Source organism: Dermacentor silvarum, chromosome 7 (genome assembly GCF_013339745.2).
Source record: "Dermacentor silvarum isolate Dsil-2018 chromosome 7, BIME_Dsil_1.4, whole genome shotgun sequence".
NCBI lineage: Eukaryota > Metazoa > Arthropoda > Arachnida > Ixodida > Ixodidae > Dermacentor > Dermacentor silvarum.
In genome coordinates, this window is record NC_051160.1 from 177,706,500 (window position 1) to 177,725,108 (window position 18,609).

At 49.1% G+C, this 18,609-nt stretch overlaps 1 protein-coding gene across 4 annotated transcripts in view; it reads right to left on the reverse strand.

The window, feature by feature from the left end:
* Positions 1-18,609, reverse strand: part of LOC119458722 (mediator of RNA polymerase II transcription subunit 17) — a 201,956-nt gene that overhangs the window by 130,516 nt on the left and 52,831 nt on the right. For all 4 annotated transcript variants that reach the window (XM_037720581.2, XM_037720580.2, XM_049671394.1 and 1 more), the window contains exon 6: positions 5,793-5,927. In XM_037720581.2, coding sequence (XP_037576509.1) covers positions 5,793-5,927 — 135 coding nt within the window. The remainder of the gene's footprint in view (positions 1-5,792; positions 5,928-18,609) is intronic.

The window sequence follows — 18,609 nt, forward strand, 5'->3', positions numbered from 1 at the left end:
CGACCTTCGTTGGCACAGGTGATGGACGGACTAAATCACACCCGGCTTTTCTTCAGTTTCGAAGAAGACGAAGACGATGCTTTCCGGCTCATTCGAGCTCTGGAAGATAAAGCAGCAGCAATCGCTTTCAGAGGCAAAAAGCAGAAAACCATTACGGACTTTTTTTGCAAATAAATGTACCTAGAGGTGCTCTACCTTGTTTTTGTCATCAGATGTGGCTTTCTTTAATCACTTTCGTTAGTTCGAATTTCGGTTAATTCGAACTCGTTAAGTGTCCCCGTGAAATTCGAATTAACGAGCTTTTACTGTATAAGGGTAAGGCCACGGTAGCGGCAAAAAACGCGCGCGTCATGCAGCGAGCGGCAAGTTGCCGCGCGTCAGCGCCTTGCCGCGAGGCCACCGTGGCACGCGCGTCTCGCCGCGCGGCAGCGCGATAAGATCTCCCGCGCTCTCCGAACGGGCGAGCAACACCGCGAGCGCTCGTTGTTTCATGCGAGAGACGACGATCGTCGATTGAAAACCCGGCGCAGACCGGCGGCGTTCCGGTTGTGATGGCTCCGTGACGTCACCCTCGTCACTCTTGACTGGTTCTTCATCTCGCGGCATGCGGCATTTGTCGCAGAAATCGAACCCATTTTGCGCGGCACGCCGCAAGACCCCCGATTCCTGCCGCTTATGCCGCGCGCGGCATGACGCGTTGCCGCGCGTTTCTGACGTGCGTTTTTGCTGCGTGTTTTTGCCGGTAGCGTGGCCGTACCCTAAAGTCTAAGGGCGATAACGCAGTCGCCGCGTGCCCTATGCTTTATGTGCGAGTGAAAACGTGCGAGGGGAGCCGACGAACATCTCGCGCGCCCAAGAAAAGCAGGGAGGAAGCGCGCCTTCTTCCGTTGCGCTCGAGGCACCGGCGAGTGAGCGAGGGGGGAGGGATAGCGGGGCGGCGCACGGTCACGCAGGCCGTATCGTGAAAGCGATCTGCGTTGGGGCAGAGTCTAGCAGTGTAGGTGCGTCGGCGGCTCGTAGCTTTCTGCGTGCTGTGTGTTCTCGGCGCTCAGTTTGCATTGAAGCGATAAACAGCACGAAGGTCACTTCGCTCGCTTCTCCAGCGGCGCTTCCACACGCCGCCAGCGTTTTACAGCGCGTGCTCCGCGCTCATCGAGTCTGATGTGCCACAGCGTGTACCAGTGCGTCAGCAACATCAGCTGGAAAAGGAGGGAGTGCCGGCTTGGCGGGCTAGGCCAGCTGCAGCAAGCGGCAGGACCAGATTTCAATGAAGGGAGGGGGAAAGGTCACGCCCGCGGCGGCAAGATCGCCGAAGGATATTGCCCGTGCTCTCGCGAGTTGACGCATTGGTTATCGCCAGAGCAAGTAGCATAGCCGCCGGGACTTTTCCTAGCGGCGTGTCCCAGCTTGAGCCTGTGCTCTCGCCGCGACGTGCTATAGGCGCCTGTTGTATTTTCACCCTGGTGTGGGACCCCTTTGGCTCCCCTCCGTGCGGGAGTTTGTGCAGTGCTGGTGCCGACGGTTTCAGTAAACGGTTTCCGTCAACTCAGCTTTACTGTGTTTTTGCGTGCGTCGCTCGGTAGCCCTTTGCGGCCTCTGAGCTCGCGCGCGAGCGGTGCTGCAGGCGACGGGTGACGCGGCCCTGTGGCTCGCTAAGCTCGAACCCGCAGGTGGTTGGTCTCCTGTGAGACACCAAGAACCGACAAGCTCTGCACCTGCACACAAGCAGCAGCACAGTATATGCACTTGCTTGAGTTTGCGAGTTGCGCCACGCGCGACAGTGCGAGAGATTAGTGCATTCACTTCTGCGCTGCGCAAGCAGGCACAGCTGGGTGTGGCCTCCGAGATCTCCCCGGCACAATCTTCAAGGTCACGTGCAAGCCTGTTGCGTGCTACGCGAGGTGGTGCAAGATTAGTGCGCTCACTTCTCCCTCTCCCTGCGGCCCGCTATGCGGGCTGGCAGCTGGGTGTGCCCTCCGAGATCGCATTGGAATCGGTGAAATCTCAGCCAAGCCAAGCCAAGCCCAAATGGTTTCCAGCAGAACATATGGACACGGACAGAAAGGGGCGATGACACACGCTGGACTAGCAATTGAATGTTTATTCTTGTTTTCTGCTGGAAACCATTTGTGCTATGTGCAACCAATGAGCTCAGGCAAACACTATTCTCAAGCCAAGCCGGTGCGGCGAAGTTGGCTTGCCTCCTCGATCGCAGAGCGGAGCGCTGTGATGTGTGCCTCGTGCTGCTCGACCGCCACGAGCCAAATGGAAAGCGTAAACAAAAGACCATCACAATGGAACAGAAGGCAGCTATCTAAGGGCTGTCGTGTCAGGTGCTAAGTTGCATGTCACACACGTTAAAGATTATTTTGTTGTTTTATTCAAATCAATCTTTATTTTCCAGTAAAAGAAACAAACTGGATGGTCATTTTGGGCTAAAAGCTACAATAATAGCTTGACTGGGCCCAAAAGATATTCAAAATTCAATGCATGTGTGGCCGTGTAGCATTTCACGGGCTCCCAAAGCCGTCTTTTTATTTCCAAGTTAACAACTGTGCACCCTATTGGGATTATATTGGAGTACAGTGCAGTCCACTTACTACATATAACGATATATCGGTTATAATGATGAGTCGGCTTAAGAGTATCAACTTATGCATTAGGGCTATGATAAAAAAACACATACATAACGATACTTTATTCACTGCATGTCGGATATAACAACCAAAATTTTGCCTTCTGGATGGCGTTTTCCATGCAGAATAATCATGAAATTTGCATTGCTAAGTTCGCTCCAAGAGGGGGCAAAAAATTTGTCTATGTGAGTTTGCATCTGTTGTCATTATTAGGCAGCTTGTACTGCCTGTGTGCAAACTGCGAAAGCCACGAAGGGTATCGTGAGTTGACGCAGCGAGCCACAAGATGGCGCCAGCCGCTTCACGACCGCGTCGCCCCCGATCGTGCTCCACTATGCTATGCTATGAAACTATACTCTACGCTTGAAGAGAGAGAGACGAAAAAAGAAAAAGAACAAGCGGTGCTCGTCCTTTCTACAATCTCAGCGAGCGTGGAAGCAGCCCCGAAGCAGCGGACAGCCCAGCAGTTAGTAGAAGATGGTGCTGACAAAGCGCAAAGCTGTTTCGCTTGAGAGGAAGCTGCAAATTTTCCAAGACTCAAAGAAGTACAAGCCCGCACAGGTGCGCCGGGATCATGATGGCTGTAACCAGGGACGGCATCAGGGCACCAGGGCAACCAGGGAGGATCAACGGAAAAGGTGAGCTTTGTGCGCCAGGGTGAAACCCCCCATGATAGTGAAACCAACGCAGTGTAAGCCGCTAACATTACCGAGCTCTGGGAACGCTTTGCTACTAACGATGAAACAGGTAGTGCTTCAACAGAGGAGTTTCTGAGTGCAGATAGTGCGGCATCGTTCTGCGAAGAGATCTCCAATGGGGCAATGGTTGTCGCGACAGACAGCGGCATTGTGCTACGGAGGCGACAGCAACGACAGCGACGACGAGATTGACAATGGCCCGTCTATGACAACGACCCCGATCAAGTTGCTCACTTCTTTCATGCAAGCTAAATTATTGCCTCATCAACAATAAGAAAGTAAGGGATATTCGAAATTATACCGTGGGAAAGATTGAGGAAACCATAAAATATGAACGCAGCATAAAATCAGTGAGAAGAAAACTTGGCATAGGAGAAGGCATATGCACTGACAGATGAGCAGGGTAATATCACCAGCAATTTCGATGACATAGTAAAAGCAGCGGAAGAATTCTATACTGACCTGTACAGTTCCCAGAGCAGCCAAGCTACGTTCATTCAAAGTAGTGACAAACAGGATATAGAGGCTCCTTCTATAACTAGCAATGAAGTTAGACAGGCCTGGCAAGACATGACTCGGGGAAAAGCTGCTGGAGAAGATGGAATAACAGTCGATTTATTAAAAGACAGAGGAGATATCATGCTTGAAAAGCTTGCGGCCTTTATACGCAATGCCTCATGACTTCAAGTGTACCAGAGAACTGGAAGAACGCCAACATTATACTAATCCATAAGAAGGGAGACGTTAAAGAATTGAAGAATTCGGGTTGATGCACAGAATGGTTAATTTAGGGGCTCTCAATATAGTGATTTTTCAGAACAATGAACAATTTGCCGCAGTCCCCTGAAGTTATTTACATCGAGATTTCACTGTACTGAAATTTCAACCAAAGCGAATATCAAACAGCGTAGCGATTTTTCAGAACAATGAACAATTTGCTGCAGTCCCCTGAAGTTATTTACATAGAGATTTCACTGTATTAAAATTTAAACCAAAGCGAATATCAAACAGCATAACATTCAATTCAGAAATACAATTAAACCTGCTTATAACGAACCTCCATATAACGAATTCCTAGATATAAGGAAGTTTTTCTATTCCCCGCCATTACTCTATAGAAGCACATGTATTTGAGACCTCTATGTAACAAAGTGGCAGTGGGAGACCCCCTCGAAATAACGAATTTTCCCCCCCGACCACCTAGAGATTTCGCGCCAAATTTTGTCATTTTTGTGCGAGCAGCAATTGGAAGCACCTTTTCCGCCACGACGGAATGCGAAGCGGCGGCGTCGCGCTTGACCCGCTCGAATTCACGGCAACTGCGAGGCGAGAGCGAGCGTGCGCGAGGCGGGCCTGCATTCCTCGACCCGGCGATCTTCCCACTGCGGGCGTGACCTTTCCCCCTCCTTCATTCAAACCTGATCCCGCCGTTCAGGAGTACGCCCCTAAATTTGCGCTACTATATCGCCATTGGCATTTCAATATGGCCGCCTCCTACGCACTTCGAGCCTAGCTCCCGTAGCTTCGACCATGTGCTTGACCGTGTGACCACGTACGTGTGCTTAGGCACTAGTCTACCAATTTAGTTAAACAGCAAATGTTTACAAGCTTATACGGCGGATAAAACTACTATCCTTCTGCTAATTTGCTGTCGCAATCGATGCTCTGCCTTTCGGGCGAAACTGGGACTTCTTTGTTCATCGCAACTTTAGTGTATGGCGAGTAAATCTTGAGCGATAGTTGTATGTCTGCATGAAAGCATAAGGTGCATGGTACTGTAAACAATTTTTTTTCCTCTCTTTTGGTCACGAAAAACGGGTGCGCGTTACAATCGAGGGCGCGTTAGAATTGAGTAAATACGGTAAGCGTTTCTTTTCGTATTTTCGTGCCGAACCTGCATATAACGAAATCCTCCTTATAAAAAAGTTTTTCGGGAATTTGTCAATTTTGTTATACCCAGGTTTAACTGTATAGAAAAGCCTAAAAAATGTATCTGGCAGGCAGAGCTGCCAGTGTGTGCCTCAATGTTCCACAGGCAGCTAAACACTAGGCAGCCGAGTGGACTGTGCCACTCCCGTTCTCGCAAAGCCAGCATTAATGCCGGGAACCATGCAAGCTACTGTGCTCTGCAAACAGCACAACTGAGCCTTGGGAGATCGGCAGAAAGTTTGTTGGTCCACTTGCGTGCTTAAAGTAGGACATTTTTCTTTTTTTCTTTGTTTCTTAAGTTTCCACACACAAAGTGCCAAAATGAGTCAGTAATAATTTTTCCTGGGCTTCTTTTTTCTTTTTTCCCCGATCACAGCTAGCTGACGTCCAGTTACAAAGACACATATCAAAACTTTTGCTCAAAGCTCTCAACTGACAATTTTGGAACAGGCTAGCTGGTTTCTCCCGAACTAATCAGATCGGGAGGACAGGACGCGCGTGATAGATCCCCGTCTCTGAGTGTGCGTACCTTTCTGGATGGTGACCTGGATGTAGGAGATGCCCTCCAGCTCCGAAGGCAGCGTCACCTGCAGGGAGCTGCCAGCCCGGGGTTCACTGCTTTTGGACACCTCGAAGGTGCCGCTCTGCCAGAACCGGGATCCCGCTGCAATCGCATCAGCAGAACAAAGTCATGTGACACTAAAATTAAGACTTCTTTTTCCCTTGAAGCCTTCCAAGAGAGATGAAAACTAATAATCCTAACTTCCATGCGACATTAACAAACAATGTTCAAGCATAATTTACTCACGAGATTCCTTTTCATTCTTTGCAATATATTAGCTAATAACTAGAAAGCTAGTTATCTGTTACGCACTGCTACATGCTACTTTTGCTATTTACCACTAACTAAAATTGTATAATTACTAAAAATTTTCATCTTACTCATTGTACTCTGTCTGCGCATCCTGCTTAACCCACTCCCTTCCGTATTTACCCAAATCTAATGCATACCTTTTTTTAGAGAGAATAGGTCCGAAAATTGCCTGCACATTTTAATCGAATATGACACCAAAACCGCATTTGCAGCGTTGGCAACAGCCTACTATCAAAGCTATCAGACGCAGCGTCATCGCCATCACAAAATGGCCACAGAACATGTTTTCGTGAAATTTGCCATGAGTTCATTTTATGCTCGACTACAATTTAGAGCAGTATTCTCGGTCAATAAGCTTCAGAGATACCGTACTTATGCAAGCATAATGTGACTCCAAAAATAACACGAGGGCAGAGTTTGTGCCCCTAAGAAAAAAAAAAAGTTACAATGCGAGCTTGGGGGGCAGTCATAGTTGAGGGGGCAAAAAAAGGAGGGCAAGGAAACTTACTATTTACTAAAAAAAGTTCACGTTATAGCAGTGTCAATACCGTACTTTCACTTTCACAAGATTTCGTGCGACTCTGTACCTCATGCACGGGTGCCAGCTAGCCATCTGCACGCAGTTGCCAGGAACAGCTGCAGACCTTTACAAGTCCGATGCAGTCTCTCACTAAAGTGATAGCAGTATCAATAGATGTGACCTCAATAATACGACCCTTGTGTGCATGGTAACTGTAACCAATGAAGCGCTATTGGCGTTTTCTCTTTTGTGAAGGTAAATTCTGCACGTGTCACTTTTTCTGACCGTAAACGTGGGGTCTACTAAAGCTATGGTTTTCTAAATCGGCAGCATGTTACATTAAGCTGCACGTTCATTTTGTTACTTTAAACCCGTGAAAACTGGGTGCACGCTACATTCAAAGGGGCGCGAGAATCGAGTAAATATGTAAGTGCCTTTGGGCCCTGAGGGTACAAATAAATGGGTAAACAAATTGATAAATAAATAAAAAATTTACACTCACATTCTGCACTTCCCACAAGAACCACCCTGGCAAATCCTTTCTCTGATTTTAAAAATTACAAGATGAATCAGTTCAACCCTTATTGCGCATCACCTGGAGATAGTGGCACTGCAGTCACTGAGTATTGCCAAAAATGAAATACAGTGGAACAAATTCATACTGATTCCAGATACATTGAAACCTCGCTACTACAAACGCGTCATTAACAAACTTTTCAGAAATCCCATACCGACTGCTTTTCGCTTCATCGTAAAAATATTGCTGTACTAAAAACTTCAGAATACCAAAATTTTCGAAATAATGATTTTTTATTACAAATACCTACAGCGCCCGAGTTGGGCATTATCGTAGGGGGGTTAATTACAAACATAAAGGTCATATATTGAACTTCAAGAAAAACAGCATCATATCATTTATGGTACTACAAATATAATAATCGTAATTACAGAGAAAGACAACACATCGAATAAAAAAAAAACATCCGATTATAAAATTTGTTACACAATGCATGAAAACGGCACACTGGAAATATTGTCTACAACAGATTCATGTAAAGTTCTCTATGGCAGATGAAAAATTGGGTGCAGACAATATCTCATCCGGGAGCAAATTCCATTCCGCAATTGTTCGCGGAAAGAATGAAAATTTAAATACATTAATACGACCTTGGTAGGCCCTTATTTTCTTGGAATTGTCGCGTCTCTTAGACTGATAATGAGGTGGTTTTAAATATATGTTCTTATCGATTCCTGTGTTACCGCTGTTAATGTTGTGTAAAAGCTTTAACCTGATTATTTTTCTGCGTGTGGACTGTGGGTTATTCAGTTTCCGTGTGAGGTTAACAATGCCTCAGTACTAAATATAATATTCCAAAATCAGGGGATTCTTAAACTTCCCTGTATCTTTCACGGCAGCCAGAACAGTGTAGGCTAGCAGACGACAAGGTGCATGAGTTCAGGAAACCTGAGACGGCACAGGAGGAGACTAACGCAGGAGGGGACTTTTTTCTCCACTGCGGAGGTGACAACGCATTAGGTTTTGCAAGCGCATGCTCCGCTCGGTTAAGTGTCGCCTAGCAACAGCGGCACACCTCTTTCGCGATTCTTTCAGCAGCTATGCCAGCTACGCACACGGAAAGATGTAACCTCCGTGCTTGTGAGGATGTCACACGGTTGCACTTTCCAGACGGTGTTGTTTGCATGCACTTGCACTTTGGAATAGTTCAGGTGTCCACCTCAAGTGAGACAGCTAGTGTCCACGGCAAAAGAAAGCATTGCGCTTGGGGAGGCGACACGGAGCTTTCTCTTCGTCGGCAGTTTTCTTGGCACCAGCATCTCTTTTGCCTGCGCCGTGGTGCATGGTGGCAAAATCTATGGAAAATAGCAACAGCGCGGGCCGAGAGCCAACAGCGACGCTTTTGTGGCTAGTTCATATGGTGACAACTAATGAACTGATGGGTTGATGGGTGGAATGGTTAATTTTGTGTCTTTCACTATGATCACCTTTTAAAAGCATCGCGAACTGTAATGTTTCTAAGCGGAAAACCAAGCTCTAAAAAAATTGTTGTATCCCAAGGTCATGCGGAAATCGCGAAAGAACGGCGTTCAAGCCACGATATCTCCGGAACGGCGCAGCCGAGCGCCGCCATCTTGGTCTCGTTGGAGCGCATTTCTCCGTCTTCATGCCGCTTCACATCTCCTCCACAACGACCCAAAAAGCCAATGTTGTGATTTGCAAGAGAGCTCGGGCTGTTCGCTGCTGTTTATCTGCTGCTTCTCACCTTTAATTAAACATCACTACATTTGATGAAGATTGCTGGGTATCCCTAAAGTCACCCTGGAGCTCCGCAATCGTACGTCGACACCTGCCCACCGCGCGTCGGCACACCATGATTGACGCGCGGGCTACCTACGCACCGACTGTACCAACGGCTGCCCCTGTAACTTGCGCCGGCATTGTCGGCACCTGTCAGCGCGACCCAGCCATCTTTAGTGGGACAGGAGAGCATGACGTTGAAGACTGGCTGTCCTCCTGTGAACGTGTAAGCGCTTACAATTAGTGGGACGACCAGTCTAAACTGACTTACATCATGTTTTACCTTGCTGACGTCGCCAACTTTTGCTTTAAGAATCACGAATCTAACATGTTGAGTTGGTCCGCATTGTGAGTTCTTGGTGTCTCACAGGAGACCAACCACCACGGGTTCGAGCTTAGCGAGCCACAGGGCCGCGTCAGCCATCGCCTCCAGCACCGCTCGCACACGGGCTCAGATGCCACAAGGGGCTACCGAGCGACGCACACAAAAACACAATAAGCCCCGAGTTGACGGAAACCATTTATTGATTCCGTCCGCACCAGCACTGCACAAATGCCCGCACGGCGGGGAATCAAAGGGGTCCCGCACCAGGGCGAAAGTACAATAACAGGCGCCTATAGCACGTCGCTGCGAGAGCACAGGCTCAAGCTGGGACACGCCGCCAGGAAAAGTCCCGGCGGCTATGCTACTTGCTCTGGCGATAACCAATGGGTGAACTTGCGAGAGCACGGGCAATATCCTTCGGCTTAGGCTTTCGGCAAGTGCGGCTCGGCGGGGTACGACCTCGCGCGAGCACTAATGGCACTGCTCGTCGGCTTAGCGTCGGGAAAAGGATCAGCACAAAGTACGCGCTCCCCGCACGGGCAAAGGCACCATGCGCGAGCTCCAGTCCTAGTCACAAAGGTGTCGGCGGACGAGAGGAAAGCATGAACGTACCGTGCGCTGGTTCCGGAGAGAAGTCCCAGGCACGCTCCGCCGCTAGCAGCCGAAAAACCGGCCGCCTCGTGACATCAGCGCCCCGCCCTCAGCGCAACCGCCGCGTGCGCAGCGCCACCACGGGAACCGGTTACGCGGAGGATGGGGAAAACCGGGGGACGGTAGAACAGGTGTTAGCCCGCGCAATGACGCTGGCACAGGCACAAGGGGCTACCGAGCGACGCACACAAAAACACAATAAAGCCCTGAGTTGACGGAAACCATTTATTGATTCCGTCCGCACCAGCACTGCACAAATGCCTGCACGGCGGGGAATCAAAGGGGTCCCGCACCAGGGCGAAAATACAATAACAGGCGCCTATAGCACGTTGCTGCGAGAGCACAGGCTCAAGCTGGGACACGCCGCCAGGAAAAGTCCCGGCGGCTATGCTACTTGCTCTGGCGATAACCAATGGGTCAACTCGCGAGAGCACGGGCAATATCCTTCGGCTTAGGCTTTCGGCAAGTGCGGCTCGGCGGGGTACGACCTCGCGCGAGCACTAATGGCACTGCTCGTCGGCTTAGCGTCGGGAAAAGGATCAGCACAAAGTACGCGCTCCCCGCACGGGCAAAGGCACCATGCGCGAGCTCCAGTCCTAGTCACAAAGGTGTCGGCGGACGAGAGGAAAGCATGAACGTACCGTGCGCTGGTTCCGGAGAGAAGTCCCAGGCACGCTCCGCCGCTAGCAGCCGAAAAACCGGCCGCCTCGTGACATCAGCGCCCCGCCCTCAGCGCAACCGCCGCGTGCGCAGCGCCACCACGGGAACCGGTTACGCGGAGGATGGGGAAAACCGGGGGACGGTAGAACAGGTGTTAGCCCGTGCAATGACGCCGGCGCAACCCTCAATCCCCACAGCTTCTATCCGTTGTCATCGACACTTATGTAATCTGATTGTAGGAGCGACGCGAATTGTCTAGTACTTTCTGGAAGCTACGCGGGCACCAGGGATTACTCTGCAACCTTCAATGACTCATGTATAAAAGCCGACGCGCTTCGCCGCTGATGAGATTTCGACGATCGCCGACTGTGTTCGCCGCTATCATTGTGCTTCGAGTGCAGCTTGCTTTTGTGGGCACAGGTTCGCCTTATAAAGAATCAGCTTCGTCATACACAGTTTTACGACTGTTTTCTTTACTGTCACTACTACGTGACAATATGGTAAATACAGTAAACCCCGACTGATACGTTTTTCACAGGACCATGAAAAAAACGTAAGAGCCGATAAACACAAGAGCCGAGACACATGAAAAATTCAGAAATGAGAGTAGTGGTGAACTGCACGAAATTTTATTTTCATTTTTACATGTGAAAAGAAGTTGTAGTTTCGCCAAAAAGACGAAGCATCGATTTCGATAGCAAATTAGTAGACACCTATACAAATCAAGGATAGTGGTTTCAGCATCCGTATAAACTTGTAAACATTTGCTTATTAACTATACAGTAGCCGACTGATTTTCCGGACTTAGTGGGGACTGAAAAACAGTCCGAAAAATTGAACAGTCTGAAAAACCGAACAGTCCGAAAAACTCGCCCAACTCCCCCCCCCCCCCCCCCCGAGTAAAAAAAATTATGAGGCTTAGAACGGCTTAAGAAAAGTGTCGCAGTTTCGCCCAAAAGGCGAAGCATCGATTGCAATAGCAAATTAATAGACAGCTATACGAAGTAAGGATGTTAGTTTTATCGGCCGTGTAAAGTTGTAATTGTAAATATGCGCTTACTAACTAAATAAGCATAGTGTCACGCGCGCACAGGTTACATGAACACATCTCACTCGATGACCGCGGAAACTCGTTAAAACGCTGGAGTAAGCAGCGAGTAAGAAGCAGCGGGCAAATTCAACTTCGCGCTGTCTGTTCTCTCGCTTCAACGCGAACATGGAAAAAAAAAAGAAGGAAACAGAGCATACGAAGCTACTGGCGCTTGGTGCACGCCCTTTGTACCCATCGCATATCACTTTGAAAATGAGTCCCCCGCGGGCGCACACTTCGGCCACATAGCAGATCGCTTTCAAGATACGGTGCCTGCACGGCAGCTCCGTCAGCAGCAGCCGCAAGAGCTGAACGCAGCTACTAAGTGGTTCATTTGAGAAAGGAAAGGTTGGTGCTATCTTCTGCAGCCCTTGAGGGAGCATGGCTCAGCGCCAATGAACGCAGCTCCCCACAGTCTCCGTCGCCTTCTCCCTCGCCGTGCCCCACGAGCGAACAAAGTCCGTGCGCTTCCGGCCGCCTTCCTCTCTCCCGCGTGCGTTGCCGGCTCACCCTCGCAAGCTTTCACCCGCACACAGTGTATGGCGCAACCGAAACTATATAAAAAAAAAAGACGCATTCCGCTTAAGTGATGATGACGATAGTGCTGAGCTGACCTGAAAAAAAAAAGTGAGTGGAGTGAGCGATTTAGTCCGAAAAATCGAACATTGGCACCTAGATTCGTCCGAAAAATCGGTCGCGAAAATGCATTAGCGCTATGGGAACCCTAACGGTACATCTATGAAGTCCGGAATATCTAACAAGTCCGAATTTTTGGAGTCCGAAAAATCCGTTGGCTACTGTATTAACAAGCATGTTGTCGGTGCGCACGGCAAATATGAACAAATCCCACTCGATGAGTGCAGACACTCGTTACTGCGAGGAAGCACGGCAGCAGGAGCGAGCGATGTAACCTTCGTGCTGTCTATTGCTTCAATGCAAACTGAGCGCTGAGAACACACAGCACGCACTAAACTACAAGCTGCCGATGCAGAGAGATTGTGGTTGTGAAGAGGAAGAGGAAAATCGCACCTCTTCCTCTTCACAACCACAATCTCAAGCGTAACTTTGATGACGCAGTATACATTTATTTGAAAGCACGCTAGCAGGAAGTTCCTGCACACATTTATTTACCATTTCCTGCATTTCAGGAAGTCAACTGCCTGCGTGTTCACTTGGCCCTATGGATTGCAACAAGACAACACAGTCAAAACAGAGGTCTCAGCGAAACTCATTGTGGGCGTACCCCACACATCTTGGTGTACCATGTTTGTGAAAAGGTCTACAGCTCACAAGGTGTCGAGGTGGTGCTCTAACGAGTTCTTCGTGCATATGGCAAATACGCGCAGGACACGCATTATTCCCACAACTTTGGGTGACCTCCAACCTACATTGGGTGGACTCATTCTCGAGGAGACGAGAGCGCAAGCGCATGTGCTACACTACGCCAAAGGCTACAAGGCGCTCTCCAGGAGAAAATGGAGCGAGCTCTGATCCAAGTTAGGCAGAAGTTGCGGATGAAGACGTCACCGAGACACTGGCCGCCACAGTCCTTTACAAAGAAAGCACGGAAAAAAAGGCTTCAAGTGGCAAAGCGTCGGTGATGGCAGTAAAAACTGCAACCTCCCGAAAGCACAAAAACCAGGCACACAACCTAAGTTCTCCTGCATTTGTTGCACCTGCACCAATGCAGGCACGTGGCAGTGAAATAGCAGTACTAATCGGCAGCTTTTGATGCCCTTTCGAAACCTCCTCCCCATGCCAGCCAGCCACACAATTTCCAAGTTGCCAGCAAACGCAAGGCAGCACAAGATCGTGCCACGCGCACAGCCACCACATCTATGCGTTGCCCCAGAGATGCCCGTGGCGCAGTAAAATGGACTTACGGGCCGGCGCCCAGGAATGCAGTGGCCGCTCGACCTAAAAACGTTTTTCTCGTCCAAAACAAAAATTACTCCAATTAAACTTTCAGAAACAAATCTCTTTTGTACACCCTTCTAAATGAATGCAAGCATGCATTTTTACTTGGACCGTGTCACGAATCTACATGTGCCTGAACAAGAGGCATTTCGCACATTTTTCAATGTTTGCACCTTTCCCACTTCGAGACTACTCGGCCCATCGACTTGTGTGACACTTTTGTGAAACACTTTTGTGACACACTTTTGTGACGACAACGAAGTGTCTCTTGGCGGAGTGTTGTTTTTATACCTCTGGCTATTTTTGTGAAATCTCCAGTGTATCGATCAGGCGTCGCGCCTTGTTCGGTGGCGATGGACGTGGACCGCCTAGGGTGTCTGCCGGATCCGGCGGCGTCAGCGACGGCCGCCTCCAAGAAGCGGATTGGGCTCCAGACTGACAGCGACAGCGAAGGCACCCACATCTACTAGCTCAGCAGCGAGGACCCTTCCGACGACGAAGGCTTCGAACTTGTGCGGAGCCGCAAGGCGAAGAGAAGGAACACCAGGTCCTCTTCGTCCTCCAGTACGCAAACTGTTGAGCTTATGCGGAACTCCAACGCCAACACCATTCTGTTTATGCCTGTGATACCCAGCGGTAACATGAAGCGGCTTAACAGGCAATCTGTCTCGATGCTGCTGGAGACCGTGGTGCCAAATGAAATCACGGACATTAGAGTGAACACCCGCAAAAATGTACTGGCAGTTGATGTTCTGCATGCGGGTGCTCTTGGCGCCCTACGCAAACAGATCTTGGTGGCATGCAGGTGCGCTCTCACATACCACTGGGCTCTGATGTTATCACCGGTGTAATATATGATGTAGACTTGGCCATTCTCAGCAACGACTTGCCAATTCTCGTTAAAGCAGCGAGTGATCATGACGTCATTGTTAATGTCTACCGCCTGGGCAACTCACGTTGCGTGAAGATTGTTTTCAAGGGCGACTGCCTCCCGTCTTACATTAAGGTTGGCCACTTTCGGCACCCTGTCCGGCCTTTCATTCCAAAGCCTCTACAGTGCCGCAAATGCATGAAGATCGGACACGTGAGCAGCATCTGTGAGAATGAAACAGTGTGCCCCTGATGCGCTGAAGCGCACGCCGCGGATAAATGTGCCGCCACTGTCATGAAATGTCCAAACTGCCACGGATCTCATGAGGCCTCACCTAAAGACTGCCCCAAGATTAAAAAGGAAATGTATCTTAAAAGACTTGGCAAGAGATCATTCGTCTCATCGAGAAGCCGCCGCTAAAATCAGGAAGCGACGCTCCCGTCTCCGACGTTCAAGAAACGCTTCTGCGTCGGTGATGTGTATGCCATGTCCCCAGTCACCTCCTCCGCTGCCACCCCGGCCATTGACATCAGAAAGGCCTACAAAGGACAAGGGCACTGGGATGGGAAGAATACGGACACCGAAGCCTGGCCTGCCTTGCCAAAATGGCAACCACCAGCAGAATCGCTGCACGCAGATGGAAGTCGACCATCCCGGGCTTCTCCTGCCAGTGAATTGACTGAACAAGATCGGCAAGTGGTTATAATGGTGCGATCACTAATGAATACGATTTGCATGCCACTGAACAAGCTGCAGACACCAACAGCTGAAAGCGCATTGCAAATGCGCTTTCAAATGCATTGCAAATGCGAAACAATTACAGCCTACAGTCTTTAACACATAATATACCGACTGTACTAAACAAATATAGGCACACAGCTACGCTGAACAAGGATGGTTTGCGTGACTACTTTCTTTCTTTATAGCGACGTACCGATCAGTATATTGCATTCAAGTGTAAAATGTCATTGTTTATGCATACCTGTGATGTGTAATGCTTGTTGTGTATGAAACCTTTCATGAAAGTGTTGTGTATAAAGCCTTCTGTGTATATGTCATGTGAGTACTACTGCCATGTAGGGGACCCTGGGCCTCCGTCAAGCTGCTACGACAGCTTTTTGCCCAGGTGTCCCTCCAGTACCTTTTGTTTCTGGTAAATAAAATTGGTTGATTGAAATACTGGATGCACTGAATCCAGTACTTGCAAGCCTCCTATAAGCACCGTGGCTCACCCACTACTTTCTTTTCGCACTGAAGTTAGAAGTGCGACGATTTTTCAATGGAATGCCAGAGGCTTGAAGTCCTGCATCTCGGATTTGCGCCAATTTGTCTTGAAGAATCGGTTCCCTATACTTGTTATTTGTGAACCGAACTTATCAAAGCCCTACAGACTATCTGGTTACGAAGCGTTTGCTTCTTCCACATGCGAGGAACGGAGCAACGTTCTCATTTACATCCGCACGGACTTGAACTATGTTTCGCATGCTGTTCAGCCTCATGACTACAACCAATACGTATGCCTCCGCGTCAAAAAGAACAAAATGGCCTTTACTCTTATTGGTTGTTACATCACCCCATCAAGGCAGTTTGACCCTGAAAGACTGAAATACATATTAAACTGATGGCCGCTGGGTCTTCACAAAGGGGACTTCAATGCGCACCACTTCCTTTGGGGAAGCACCAAGATAAACTCCAGGGGAAGGAATGTTGTGTCGCTGGCCTCTGATTATGACCTCTGCATCATGAACGATGGTAGCCCGGCATATCTGCGGGGTCCTACGTATAGCAGCTGCCTGCATTTGACTTTTGTGTCACGGAACTTCACATCACACGTTAAATGGTTTTGCAACGTCGAGACTCATGGGAGTGATCACATTCCCACCTACTTAACGATTACTGGACTCACTCGGTCTTTCTCTCGTGGTATCTTGAAGAGCACTGACTGGACTATGTTTACGTCGCTTATGGAAGAAGCAAGGGGGGGAGATTTCGCCGGCGACATCGCCAACACCATCGCAGAAGCACTTAATGTTTCCAAGTGTTCATCATCATTGTCATCAAGCCGAACGGATTTCGACATTTAACTTGAAAGACTTTGTGCGATTCGACGGCGTGCAGAACGACGATACAGACGCACGAAATCAATTTATGATCTGAGAGACGCACGTCGCATTCAGAAGAAAATTCAGCGTCACATCGACAAACTAAAGAGTGAGCGATGGAAGACATTCTGCGAGTCACTGGACCCTCGCAAGCCGCTTTCACATATCTGGAGGACAGTACGTGGTCTTCGTTCATCCCCACAACGACACCCATTGGCAGATTTGGCCCTCCATCTTGGCCAAACAGAGCTTGGTGTGGCGGAGGAATTCTTTGCGAGAGTCACTGGCGAGCCTGTCAACATCAATGTTGATGTAAGTGACCTCCCACCGGCTAAGGTACCGGAAATGGACGTGTCCTTTACCATGGAAGAACTCGAAGCTGCCTTGGCAGTCTCTAAACGATCATCCTCTCCAGGCCCTGACGGCGTCACCTATTCTTTCCTGGCACACCTTGGACAAGAGCGCATCTGAACAGCTTCAACAACTCATGGCATAGAGGTACAGTTTCCCGGCAATGGAAGTTAAGTCGGCTGGTACCATTACTAAAGCGGGGAAATCTCCGTTGGGCTTGGCGGCATATCGCCCTATTGCTCTTGCCAGCTGCATCGGCAAGGTTATGGAAAGGATGGTCCTTGCACGTCTAGAATGGTATCTTGAGAGTTACAATATCTACCCCGCTTCTATGGCAGGCTTTCGTCAGGGTCATTCTTCAATTGACAGCATCATTGACCTCACAACGTTTGTGCAGCAGGAGAAAAGCCGTAAGCGCATATCAGTTGAGCTCTTTCTCGACGTGAAAAGCGCGTATGACAACGTTGCACATGATGCCATCGTCACCTCCCTGGAGACTATTGGAATTGGTGGCCGCATGCTTCGTTGGTTATCCGGCTACAACACTCGCCGGTCGTTTTTTGTGCAAACGGAAGATGGTCCCACAGCTGTACATTACACATACTGCGGTGTGCCTCAGCGAAGAGTATTGAGTCCGACATTGTTCAATGTGACACTCATTGGACTAGCTGACGTTTTACCTAAGACAATCTGCCTCTCGATATACACAGATGACATCTGCCTTTGGACTTCTGCAGTTACTCGGCTTCAGGTGCGCGCGCGTTTTCAACGGGCAGCAACCTTGACATCAGCATATCTTCAAGCACAAGGCTTGACTGTATCAACCGAGAAATGTGCATTGGTTGCATTCACACGAAAACTTATGACACCATACCCAGTCTCTATTAATGGGCACACTATTGCCTACGGAAAGACCCATCGATTTTTAGGTGTAATAATCAACCGCAATATTTCCTGGAGCCCTCATTGCACGTACCTCAAGAAAAAACTGTCGTCGATTGCCCAGGTACTGAGATTCATGTGCGGGAAAACATGGGGCACATCTGTTGCGCACTTGCTTAGGACTTCCTCGCGGCGCGTCAACACCTGCAACAATCGTCTTCGCCAAAGATTATCTGATCCAAACATATGTTGCAGTAGATTATTCTCAGGGCGCATATCCGTCATCTTTCCCGTGTCCCCGATCATCACTTGGCGTTCTTGCCTTCGCAGAGACCTCGTTCCACGTTTTCTGAAGTTATCGTCACCAATCCAGATTGCCTTCCATCAGGATACACCCCAGCAGCAAGGCCTTCATTCCCCTTGTGGTGCCTGCAACAGCCTCAGGTGCGCCTAAGCATTCCGGGAGTAAAGAAGAAGGCCAATTACCCAAGAATAGCTCTGAAACAGATGACGCTGCTATTAATGAATGAGACTACTGGGATCGAATACACATCAATACCGATGGTTCCGTCTCATCTACCAGTTCTTCAGGTGCCACTGTCATTCCGGCTACGAAAACCACACTCAAGTTCAAACTGTCACACATGACAACATCAACGGCGGCAGAGCTTGCTGCCCTGTGTGCTGCTGTGCAATACCTTCTGCAACAGACACCTCAGAAATGGGTCATCTTTTGTGATTCTAAGGCAGCACTTCATAGTCTGCATTTTGCCATTTATCACAGGA